Consider the following 13,090-nt stretch of genomic DNA (forward strand, 5'->3'; position numbering starts at 1 on the left):
ACTCCGTCTCAAAAAAAAAAAAAAAAAAAAAAATAGAGGAGGAAAGAATATTTCCAAATTCATTTTATGAAATCAGTATTACTCTGATAACAAAACCAGACAAAGATACCTCAAAAAAGGAAAACTACAGACCACTATCTCTAATGCATATTGATGCAAAAATCTTCAATAAAATACTAGCAAACTGAATTCAACAACATATTAAAAAGATAAGTCATCATGTCCAAGTGGGATTTATCCCAGGATGTAATAAGGATGGGTTAGCATATGTAAATCAATCAAGGTGATACCTTATATCAGCAGAATGAAGGACAAAAACCGTATGATCATTTCAATTGATGCTGAAAAAGCATTTGATAAAGTTCAATATCCCTTTGTGATTAAAAAAAAAACTCTAAAAAACTGGGTATAGATGGAATATACCTCAACACACTAAAAGTCATGTTATGACAGACCCACAGCTAGTATCATACCTGAAAGCCTCCTTTAAGATCTGGAAAAAAGCAGGGATGCCCACTTTCACCGCTGTTATTCAGTGTAGTACTGGAAGACCTAGCTAGAGCAATCAGACAAGAGAATCAAATAAAGGGCATCTAAATTAGAAAGGAAGAATTCAGATTATCATCAGATGATATTATTTTATATTTGGAAAAACCTAAAGAAAAGGAAAAACAGAACTGATAAATTCAGTAAAGTTGCAGGATACAGATCAACATACAAAAATCAGTAGCATTTCTATATGCCAACAGCAAACAAACTGAAGAAAAAATCAGGAAAGTAATCCCATTTACAATAGCCACAAATATAAGGAAATACCTAAGAATAAAAATAATCAAAGAAGTGAAAGATTTCTACAATGAAAACTATAAAATAACGGTATGAGATATCAAAGAGGACACAAAATTTGAAAGATATTCCATGTTCATGGAATAGAAGAGTCAGTATTGATAAAATGTCCATACTTCCTAAAGCAGTTTGCCAATTCAGTTTAATCCCTATCAAAATACCAATGATATTCTTCACAGAAGTAGAAAAAAAATTCTAAAATTTATATGGAACCCCAAAACACTCAGAATAGCCAAAGCCATCCTGAGAAAAAAGAAAAAACTGGAGAACTCATAGTACCTGACTTCAAATTATACTACAGAGCTATAGTTACCAAAACTCAAGGTATTAGCATAAAAACAGACACATAGACCGATGTAACAGAATAGAGAACCCAGAAATAAATCCATACATCTGCAGTGAACTTACTTTTGACAAAGGTGCCAAGAACATACACTGGAGAAAGGACAGTCTTCTTCAATAAATGGTGCTAGGAAAACTGGATTTCCATATGCAGAAGAATGAAACTTGACTTCTATCGCTGGCCATATACAAAAATCAAATCAAAACGGATTAAAGACTTAAATCTAAGACCTCAAACTATGAAACTACTAAAAGAAAATATTGGAGAAGCTCTCCAAAACATTGGTCTATGCAAAGATTTCTTGAATAATATCCCAAAAGCATAGGCAACCAAAGCAAAAATAGACAAATGAGATCACATCAAGTTAAAAAGTTCCTGCACAGCAAAGGAAACAATCAACAAAGTGAAGAGATGATCCACAGAATGGTAGAAAGTTACCCATCTGACAATGGACTAATAACCAGAATATATAAGGAGCTCAGACAACTCAATAGGAAAAAAAATCTAATAATCTGATTTTAAAATGGGCAAAAAATCTGAATAGACATTTCTCAAAAGAAGACATACAAATGGCAAACAAGTTTATGAAAAGGTGCTCAACATCACTGATCATCAGAGAAATGCTAATCAAAACTACAGTGTGATATCATCTCACCCCAGTTATAATGGCTTTTATCCAAAAGACAGGCAATAATGAACGCTGACGAGGATGTGGAGAGAAAGGAACCCTTGTGCAGTGTTGGTGGGAATGTAAATTAGTACAGCAAGTACAGAGTGCCTCAAAAACCCAAAAATGGAACTATCACATGATCTACCAGTCCCACTGCTAGATGTATGCCCAAAAGAAAGGAAATCAGTATATCGAAGAGATAGCTGCACTCCCATGTTTATTGCAGCACTGTTCACAACAGCCAAAATTTGGAATCAACCTAAATATCTATCAGCAGATGAATGGATGAAGAAAATCTGGTACATACAATGAAGTACTATTTGGCCATAAAAAAGAATGAGATCCTATCATTTGCAACAACCTGGATGGAACTGGAGGACATTATGTTAAGAGAAGCCAGGAACAGAAAGACAAACTTCGTATGTTCTCACTCATTTGTGGGAGCCAAAAACAAAGAATTAAACTTGTGGAGATAGAGAGTAGATTGATGGTTACCAGATGGGAAGGGTAGTATGGAGGGTGTGGGGGAAAGTGGGTATGGTTAATGGGTACAAAAGTATAGTTAGAGTGATAGAATGGATAAGATCTAGCATTTGATAGCGTTAACAGGGTGACTACAGTCAATAACTTAATGTACATTTGAAAATAAGTAAAAGAGTATAATTGGAATGTTTGTACACAAAGAAATGATAAATGTTTCAGGTGATGGATACTCCATTTACCCTGATGTGATTGTTACACATTGTATGCCTGTATCTACATATCTTATGTCCCCATAAATATATACAAGTACTATGTACCCATAAAAATTAAAAAAAAAAATAAGATTTTTTTAAAGAATAGAAGGAAGAATTCAGTATTGTACTACTAATAAAGGACATCTGACTACCTTGCCTTAACTCTAGTCAACTTGAGTAGAGGTTGAGCCCCCTGATCTGAAAATTTAAAATTCAAAATGACCCAGAATCTAATACATTTTGAGAACTGATGTGATGCTCAAAGGACATGCTCAGTGGAGCATTTTTTATTTTGGATTTTCGTATTAGGAATGTTCAACCAGTAAGTGTAAGGCATATATCCCAAAATCTGAAAAAATACAAAATCTAAAATACTTTTAGTCTCAAGCACTTTGGGAAAGGGATGCACAACCTGTATTGTGAAAAAACGGATCCATGTTTTATTAATGTGATGCATTTTTAATAAAGGTTGATTTCGCTACCTCTACAATGAACAGTTGTTGTTTGCTTAAGGAATGCAAATTAATCTTAACATCAGCCTGACTAAAGTAATTTTAGGAAGAAAACCTACTGAAAATAAAATGTATCATTCTAAAGTAAAGCATAATGTGTTGGTTGACTTGCCCTAAGAACTGGGAATGTCTTAGCCAGCAACCTTAAGATTACTGAAAACTCAGACTAGCACTACTGACAGCAGAGTTGACAGTGTTGTAAGAGCCCATAGTAGAGGGATCACATCCGGCCTGCATTATGCAGGATTTATACAGTCACCTGACATGCCTTATGTACTGTTGGTTCAGTTCTAAAAATGTGTTTATCGTCTACTTTTTGTAAGATAAAATAATAAATACTGTGTGGAATTCACAGACGAATGACAAGCTCTTGGCCCTCAGGAAACTTTAGCCCTGTCTAAATCCCACAGAAGTTAATATTGCAAATGGCCATCTCCAGTGACCACTTTCTTTCCCAGGTCTCTTATGCTAAATTGAATTTTCAGATAACAGCTGGGAAGTACAGTTTTTGAAAGACAAAATCAGGATCCATGAAGACTTGGATAGATTGGAATGACAGACTGGGTTTAAGAACATAGACTTCGACAAATCATCATAAGTACAGGGCTAGGGTAGGGGATTAGAATATTACAGCAGCATGTATTTTAAAAGTAAGAATATGTAAATGAAGTATGAATCAGCTGCAAAAGAGCTATATTGTATTAACTCAAAGGGTTCAAAAGGGGAGGTTCATCTATTTTTTTTCATTTCTGGATAGCACTCTAAAAATGATATAGAAAAGTGGCAGTTTGAGAAGAGAGGGACCTGTATGGTGAAGGGTCTTGAAACTAAGTTACAACTTGGGAGTACTAGCTGGACGATTGCCACGCAGAAATCTCAGGAGGGAGCCTGTTAACCATCTTTAGATATATGAAGAGCTATTATGTGAAAGAGGAATTAATGTGACTTGCTTTTTAATGGCCTCAGAGAAGAGTTAAGGTCAGTGAATACGTTAGAGGTATGCAGATTTGACCTTAACACAGGAAAGTGTTTCCTAACAGTCATCTGACCAAGGAAGTAGCACGTTCTCCAGTGTGCGAGAACTTTTCTTAGGCTAAGACTAAAAATTACCCACCTCTTGAAGTATTTTGGTGGTTGGACAGACTGTTGTTCCTTCCAACTTTGAGAGATGCCATGATTCTAGGAGTTGTCAAGATTCTTCTTTCTTCATCCCTCCTCCTCTCTGCAACTTAGTCTCTCTGCTTTCTCTCTAAATACAAAAAAAAAAAAAAAAAAAAACCTAGGTAAAAATATACATATCTAATTTACCATCTTTACCATTTTTAAGTGTATCATTCAGTGGTAATAAATACATTTATATTATTTATTTGTCTCCTTCATTATCCCCTTCCAGACTTTGGTTTTCTCTTGATCTATGTCTTTGAAATCCTTTAGGATTTATGCCATATCAAGATCTATAGATTTTTCTATTACTTTCCTCTCCTTAATCACCTGAGGCAATCCAGAATGTTCTTTATCTTCAAATTTTATTTCAAGAATCAGTTTTTGTTGTTCTTTGATGAGCAGTAATTTTTGTTTGTTTTGTTTTGTTTTTGAGACAGAGTCTCGCTCTGTCGCCCAGGCTGGAGTGCAGTGGCGGTATCTCAGCTCACTGCAAGCTCCGCCTCCCCAGTTTACGCCATTCTCCTGCCTCAGCCTCTCGAGTAGCTCGGACTACAGGCGCCTGCCACCTCGCCTGGCTAGTTTTTTGTATTTTTTAGTAGAAACAGGGTTTCACCGTATTAGCCAGGATGGTCTCGATCTCCTGACCTCGTGATCCGCCCGCCTTGGCCTCCCAAAGTGCTGGGATTACAGGCTCGAGCCACCGCGCCCGGCCAGTAATTTGTTTTAAAAGCATAAAGGAACAGAATCTCAACTGCACTCAGCGAGGACAGTGGGTACAATGAAGGCATATGTGACCTTTAGCAACTAGTATTTTTGAGCTGAAAGATGAAAAGTAGGACATGAAGACTGTTCTCTTGACCAGAGGTTGGCAGATTATTTCGGTAAAGAACCAGATAGTAAATATTTTAGTCTTTGAGAACCTCGTAGTCTCTTTCACAGCTACTTAGCTCTGCCAATTGTAGCATGAAAGCAGCACAGAGGAATGAATATGGCTGAACTCCAGTAAACTGTGTTTATGCAACAGGTGGTTGGCCAGATTTGCCCTTTGGGTTAGAGTTTGCTACAACTTTAGGTTAGGCCCTACAGAGGCTGTTCCCTTTAAATCCGGAGCTCTTCACAGATAGATGATTGTAAGAGTTGCTTATGCCTGAAATAAGATATGACTGCTTAAGACACATGATTTCCTGATTGAAGATGAGCTTTCATCAGTCTGTTTCCTATTTCCATATAACTATAATGCATCACAGTTGATTACAGTATATTTTAAAAATATCTAGGAAGAAGTGGTGAAGTTGACTGAGAAATGCCTTAATAATGTCATTGAGAACCCAGGACTGAATGCCATGAGAGTTCCTCCTGACTTCAAGAGTAACATTTTGAAGGCTCAAGTAGAAGCAGTGCATAAGGTAAGCTGCCTTTGATAGACAGCCCTGGTGAAGTGAAAAGAGTGTGGAATGTAGAGAGTTGCCTTCCCCAACTCTAAATTCTAATCAAGCTAGTTTAAGGGCACAGTCAGGGGGTTAAAAAATAAGAGTAAAGATGCTCAGGGGGATTTGAAGGCTAAAAAAGCCAAATTTGTATAGAAGTGAGCCTTCAATTTTTGCCACTTTGATAGCCAGAAAGTCTTATGATTTTTAAAGGCTTATTTCAGTATTAAATCTATGATTCTAGGTCTGTCTTTATCCATCCACTATTCCCCACAACCCATCTACCCTCAGTTTGGCAATATGTTTATGTAATTAGCAAAAAGAGTGAGGTACAAGCTGAAGAGTTGGCTGTGACATGGTGAAGGATGGAGTGAGTAGGGACCAGCTCCCGTGAGGGATGCAGCAGCCTTGCTCTCAAAATCAGCTTTTGCTTGGCTCTCTGTGACTTTCAAACTTACATTCTGTCCTAAAACCAGGACAGAAGCCTGCCTCACTAAGTCAGTTGTCAACTAGGATTTCAAATTCACCTGTTATTGAGAAGATGCACTTTACCCATCCTGTCCTGAGATACAAGCCTTGAAGAGACCTGAGTGGACTTTAGGAATATTGTTCATGTTCTTTATCCATTTTCTCCCCAGAATACAAATATAAAATATTTACATATAAAATAAATATAAAATATAATAGTATTGACTCTAGAATCTTATTTCTATTCTACCACTTACTAGCTTTGTGACTTGGGCAAGTTAGTTAATTTCTGTGAACCTCAGTTTAATTTTGTATAAAATAGGATAGTGGTAGTAACTACCTTAAGGTGGGTTGTAAAGGTGAAATAAGATAATTGGAATAGTGCCTGGCACATAATGAGCATTTAGAAACTGTTGACCCTTGATAGTTATAGTAGCAGTAGTAGTAATAGTTATCATTTGCTATGGTAGTAATAGTTATCATTTGCTATGGTCATTGCTATGGTCTGAATGGTTGCATTGCCCCTCAAAATTTTGTATGTTGAAACCTAATCCTCAAAGCCATGGTATTAACACATGGGGCCTTTGGCAGAGCCCCCAAGAGTGGGCTTAGTGCTCTTATAAAAGAGGCTGGAGGGAACTTGTTTAACCCTTCAGTCATGTGAGGATGCAGTGAGAAGGCGCCATGTGTGAGGAATGGACCCTCACCAGACACTAAATCTGCCAGTGCCATAATCTTTGGTTTCTCAGCCCCCTAAACTGCAAGGAATAAATATTTGTTATTTATAGGCCACCCAGATTATGGTGTTTTGTTAGAGCAGCTTGAATGGACTAAGAAATCATTACCTTACATTTCAGTTATCATTTTGGATCTTTCTTGACTTGAAGAAGAGAGAAATAACATGAGTTGCCTAAAGTTAAAGGGATTTGATTTTACAGTGAAAAGACCTTCTCATGAAGAGAAATCCAGGACCAAATACCTTCACTGTGAAATCTACTAAACATTTATAGAAGAAATATTAGCAGTTCTACACAAAGTTCTTCAAAAAGAGGAAGGAACACTTCCCAGTTCATTTTATGAGACTAGTGTCACCCCAATAGCAAAACCAGAAAAAAAAAAAGACAAGAAACCACAGACTAGTACTCCTCATGAACATTAACTTAAAAGTTCTTAACAAAATATACTCAACAGTTTATAAGTAGGATCATACATCATGACCAAGTATGGTTTATCTTGGGGAAAATGTTGGTTTATCATTCAAAACCCAAGATAGTTCACCATATTAAAAAATACATAAAATTGTCTCAATTCACGTAGAAAAGGCATTTCACAAAATTCAACACCTGTTCATGATAAAAACTCTCAGCAAACTAGCAAGAGAATGGAACTCCTTCAGCTTGATAAAGAGCATTTAAGAACAAAATCTATATCATAATTAATGATGAAAGGCATGTCCACTGAAATAGCTAAAATTAAACACTGACCATCCCTGTGCTGGTGATGATGGAGCTCCTGCGGTGCACATATGTTGCTGGTAAGAACATAAAATGGTATAAACACTTTAAAAGAGTTTGGCAATGCATTAAACATACTCATATCATCTAACCCAGCAATTACATTCTTAGATATTTGTCCAAGAGAAATCAAAACTCAGGTTAACACAGCTGTTAGTACATGAATGTTCCTAGCAGCTTTATACGAAATAGCTAAAAACTGGAAAAAATCCAAATGTTCATCGAAAACAGGTAATTGTGATGTATCTATACAATGAAATGCCTCTCTGAATAAAAAGGAATGAATTAGTGACTTATACAACATGAGTGAATCTCAAAGACATATCCATGCTGCTCTAAAGAAGCAGACGCAAAGGATAGGTACTGTGATTCCAATTATGTGAAACTGTATAAAGTATAGATCATCGTTTACCTCAAATAAGGGTTTTTTTCATGGGATTGTGTGGGAAGCCTCAAGGGAATATTGAGGTGGGGAGTAGGGGAGATAGTAGAAATGTTTGTATGCCATTTAAAAAAAAAATATTGAACTCTACTTTTTTTTAAAAAAAATGGGTGCATTATTGATGCCAGGTGTGGTGGCTCATGCCTCTAATCCCACCACTTTGGGAGGCCGCGCAGGTGGATCACTTGACATCAGGAGTTCGAGACCAGCCTGACCAACATGGTGAAACCCTGTCTCTACTAAAAATACAAAAATTAGCCAGGTGTGGTGGTGCACACGTGTAATCCCAGCTACTCGGGAGGCTGAGGCAGGAGAATCGCTTGAACCTGGGAGGCAGAGGTTGCAGTGAGCTGAGATTGCACCACTGCACTCCAGCCTTGGGGGACAGAGTGAGACTCTATCTCTAAAAAAATAAAACATGGGTGCATTATTGAGAACCATCTAGTAAGATCGTATGAATTTGTATACAAAATAAAAAATGAATCTTTGATTATTAATTTAGGTATGGGGTAGGCTTGTACTAGGTGCACAGCTGATATTTCCATAGATAAGGTATGATTACCTCTAATTTTAATTGAAGCAAACTGAAGTTTCTATTTTTACCAGAAAGAAATGTAAATTTCTTGTTACTTTAGTATCCTTAACAAAGATTTACTTTTCTTTAATATTTCATTTTCTTAGGTTACAAAAGAAGATAGCTTATTAAGTCATAAAAATGCCAATGTTCAGGATGCTGCCACAAACAGGTACAGTTCTGGATAGACTGAATTAAATTGATGTTCTTATCTACCTTTTTTGTCTTTTTTTTCTTCTCAGTCTATCACCACATGGTTTCAGGATGTCTGTCTGAAAGATAGCTTGAATTCACTCTATTGTATCCGTTACAGACCACTTAGTACCTAGTTTTATATTTGAAGATGTTCCTGATTATTCTCCCAACATTCCCATTTATCTTCAACTGATTCAAACCAACAGAGCAGAAACCATCTTAAAGATATGTATAATCTTTTCAGTTACCTGGTAAGGAGTGTGTATTATTCTCTTACAGTAAACTTTGGTGTCATCCTGTTATCACAATGGCCTTGTTTTTGTGCCTTAGTTGCCATGGGTTCTCACAGTAGCTGAGTAACTTTCTTTGCTTCTCCCTCCAAGTCTCTTCTGCCCTTCTTCTCTTTAATGAGTATTTTGCCATTTATTTGTCTTGTTAGTTAGGCTTTTATTCCATGCTTTATGGCAATTGATTTTCTTCACCACTGTGAATCTAATGTTTTGTGCTTGATGTTAAAAAATGTTGATCAAATAAATGCTGTTTCTTTTTTATTATTCAAAACGTAGTCAGTCAAGGGTTTTATGATTAATCATACTCAGTTCCAGATACCGTAATCAACATAGCACCGCACATAGCATGCATAGTATGTAGCACTTTATGTAATAGTTAGTACTCAACAAAAGTACTAATTGGTGATCAGGGTAAAGCTAGAATTAAAACTTGACCTTTTAACTAATTCTGATTACCAGGCACAGTGTCTCAGACCTGTAATCCCAGCACTTTCAGATGTCAAGGCTGGAGGATCACTCGAGGCCAGCAGTTTGAGATTGGCTTGGGCAACATAGTGAGACCCTGTCTCTACAATTAAAAATAAAAAATTAGCTGAGCATGGTGATCCCTGCTGTTGTCCTAGCAACTCAGGAGACCTAAGAGGGACAATTTCATGAGCCCAGGAGTTTGAAGCTGCAGTGAGCTATGATTGCACCACTGCACTTCATTCTGAGTGACAGAGTGAGACCTTTTTTTTTTTTTTAAAAAAAAAAAAAAAAAAAAAGGCCAGGCATGGTGGCTCACGCCTGTAATCCCAACACTTTGGGAGGCTGAGGCGGCTGGACCACCTGAGGTCAGGAGTTCGAGACCAGCCTGACCAATATGGTGAAACCCCGTCTCTACTAAAAAATACAGAAATTAGCTGGGCATGGTGTACTCCCAGCTACTGGGGAGGCCAAGATAGGAGAATCGCTTGAACCCAGGAGGTGGAGGTTGCAGTGAGCTGAGATCGTGCCACTGTACTCCAGCGTGGGCAACAGAGCGAGACTCTGTCTCAAAAAAAAAAAAAAAAAAAGTAAAGAAAATTCTAATAACAACTGTTCATACTAACATTTCTAGTACTATTGTTGTTATTGAAGTTTTTCAGAATAACCTTGTCAAAATTTTTTGTTTGCCAGGAGAAGGGTAATGGGGACAGGACTGCCCCATATTCATCAGAAGTTTCATTGAACTCTTGAAGCTGGAAAGAGCCTAAAACATACCCCAACTTTCTTCCAGATTTATATTTCTAAATGGCTGTTCATATTTTGAATAATCTATTTTTCCCCTAGGATTTCAAATGCATCCTTTGAAATATTCTAGGTTCTTATATAAACATGGGTCTATTTCAGGATGTTTTCTTTCTCTGTTAATCTATTTTTCCCCATGCCATACCACACTGTTTTGTTTTACTGTACCTCCTTTTTAAAAATGCAATATTTCAGGCATACAGACACTATGGAGAAGTATATAATTCATACCTGTATACCAAATATCAAGCTATGTCACATGTTAACGTTTTACCATAGTAGATTTAGATCATTTTTCTTTCATTTTTTACTGACATAATTCACATACCACAAAATTCATTCTTTAAAAATACACAACTCAGTAATTTTACAAAATTGTGCAATTATTACCACGATAATAAATTCTAGAACATTGAGAATGTTCTAGAAACACCATAGGTCTAGAAACTCCTTACCCTTTCCAGACCTTAGGTAAGGTAGAAACCTGCATACTCACTCGGATGAGTATTATAGTGAGTATGAAGGTTTCTACCTTACCTAAGGTCTAGAAACACCATTAGCAGTCACCCCACATTCTGCTTCTTCCCCAGCACCTGGCAACCACTAATCTACTTTCTGTCTCTGTGGATTTACCTACTCTGGACAGTTTATGTCAAGGGAATTATACAATACGTATCCTTTTGTGCCTGGCTTCTTACATTCAATGTAATATTTTCCAAGTTTGTCCATATTGTAGCATATATTGGTACTTTATGCTTCCATATGGCTAAATAATATTCCATTGTATAGATATACCACATTTATTTGTCCATATATCAGTTGGACATTTGAGTTGTTTCCACTCTTTGGCTATTATGAATAAAACTAGAAATGAATATTTGCATACAAATTTTTTTGGTAGATATACTTTCAGTTCTCCTTAGTATACCTAGGAGTAACACCATTTCTCCTCAGTCATATGGTAACTCTATATTTAACTTTCTTAAGAACTGCCAAATGTCTTCCAAAATGGCTGTAACATTTTTCATTCTTACCAGCAATGTATGAGGATTCCAACTTCTCCATGTCATTGATGATGCTTATTATTCTCCTTGTTTATTATACTCATCCTAGTGAATATGAAGTGCGTCTCATTGTGGTTTGATTTGCAAATGCCTAAGGACTAATGATGTTGAACATCCTTTCGTGTATATGTCTTCTTTGGAGAAATGTCTATTAAGATCATTTATTTTTATAGTGACAACTTCATTGATAAATTTGATTCAAATAACACATGATTTATCCATTTAAAGTGTGCAATTCAGTAGTTTTTAGTACATTCCGTATTTAGTACAGATACATGCAACCGCCACCAGTAACAAATTTCAGAATATTTTCACCACCTCAAAAAGAAATCCCCTACTCTTTAATTGTAACTCCATCTACCCTGCACTGCCTTTCCCCTAATCCTGAGGAAGCACTCTTCTACTTTCTGTCCCTATAGATTTACCTATATGGACATTTCATATAAATGATATTCTGTAATATGAGGTCTTTTGTGTCTGGCCTTCACTTAGCATAATGTTTCCAGGGTCATCCATACTGTACTATTATATATCAGGACTTTATTTCCTGTTATGGCTGTATATTTCATCGTATGGATATACCACATTTTGTTTATTCATCTATTGATAGACATTTAGATTGTTTCCACCTTCTGGCTGTTATGAATATTGCAGCTACGAATAGTCATGTACAATTTTTTGTTTGAACAGTTTTTCAGTTACACATCTAGAGTAGAATTCCTGAGTCATGTGGTAACTCTAATTTTAACCTTTAAGGAACTGCCAAACTGTTTTCTACAACCTCTGCACCATTTTCTGTTCCTCCCAGTAATGAGTGAGGGTTTTTATTTCTTTACACTCTCATGGTATTTCACTGTACTTTTTTTTTTTTTTTTTGAGACAGGGTCTTGCTCTGTCACCCAGGTTGGAGGGCAGTGGCATGAGCACAACTCACTGCAGCCTCAAACTTAGGCTCAAATGATCCTCCCACCTCAGGTTTCTTAGTAGCAGGGACTACAGGCACACGCCACCATGCTCGGCTAAGTTTTTTTTTATTTTTAGGAGAGACAAGGTGTCACTATGTTGCCCAGGCCGGTCTTTGAACTCCTGAGCTCAAGCGATCCTCCCATCCCAGCCTTCCAAAGTGCTGGAATTACAGGTGGTAGCCACCGCACCCAGCCTTAGTGTACTTTTGATTTGCATTTCTCTAGTGATTAAGAATGTTGGGGATCTTTTTTATACTTTATGTTCTAGGGTATATGTACACAAAGTGCAGGTTTGTTACATATGTATACATGTGCCATGTTGGTGTGCTGCACCCATTAACTCATCATTTAAATTAGGTATATCTCCTAATGCTATCCTTCCCCCTCCTCCACCCCACAACAGGCCCCAGTGTGTGATGTTCCCCTTCCTGTGTCCAGGTGATCTCATTGTTCAATTCCCACCTGTAAGTGAGAACATGCAGTGTTTGGTTTTCTGTTCTTGCGATAGTTTGCTGAGAATGATGGTTTCCAGCTGCATCCATGTTCCTACAAAGGACATGAACGCATCCTTTTTTATGGCTGCATAGTATTCCCTGGTGTATATGTGCAC

The 13,090-nt window shown here is 37.0% G+C and overlaps 1 protein-coding gene across 1 annotated transcript in view; it reads left to right on the top strand.

The window, feature by feature from the left end:
- The window catches only part of LOC112617144 (band 4.1-like protein 5), a 173,364-nt gene that overhangs the window by 134,355 nt on the left and 25,919 nt on the right, over positions 1 to 13,090 (top strand). The window contains exons 19-20 of the mRNA XM_025373879.1: positions 5,550 to 5,678; positions 8,805 to 8,869. Of these exons, the coding sequence (XP_025229664.1) occupies positions 5,550 to 5,678; positions 8,805 to 8,869 (194 nt within the window). The remainder of the gene's footprint in view (positions 1 to 5,549; positions 5,679 to 8,804; positions 8,870 to 13,090) is intronic.

This window comes from Theropithecus gelada, unplaced genomic scaffold, assembly GCF_003255815.1.
Source record: "Theropithecus gelada isolate Dixy unplaced genomic scaffold, Tgel_1.0 HiC_scaffold_15884, whole genome shotgun sequence".
In the NCBI taxonomy this organism is placed as follows: Eukaryota; Metazoa; Chordata; class Mammalia; order Primates; family Cercopithecidae; genus Theropithecus; species Theropithecus gelada.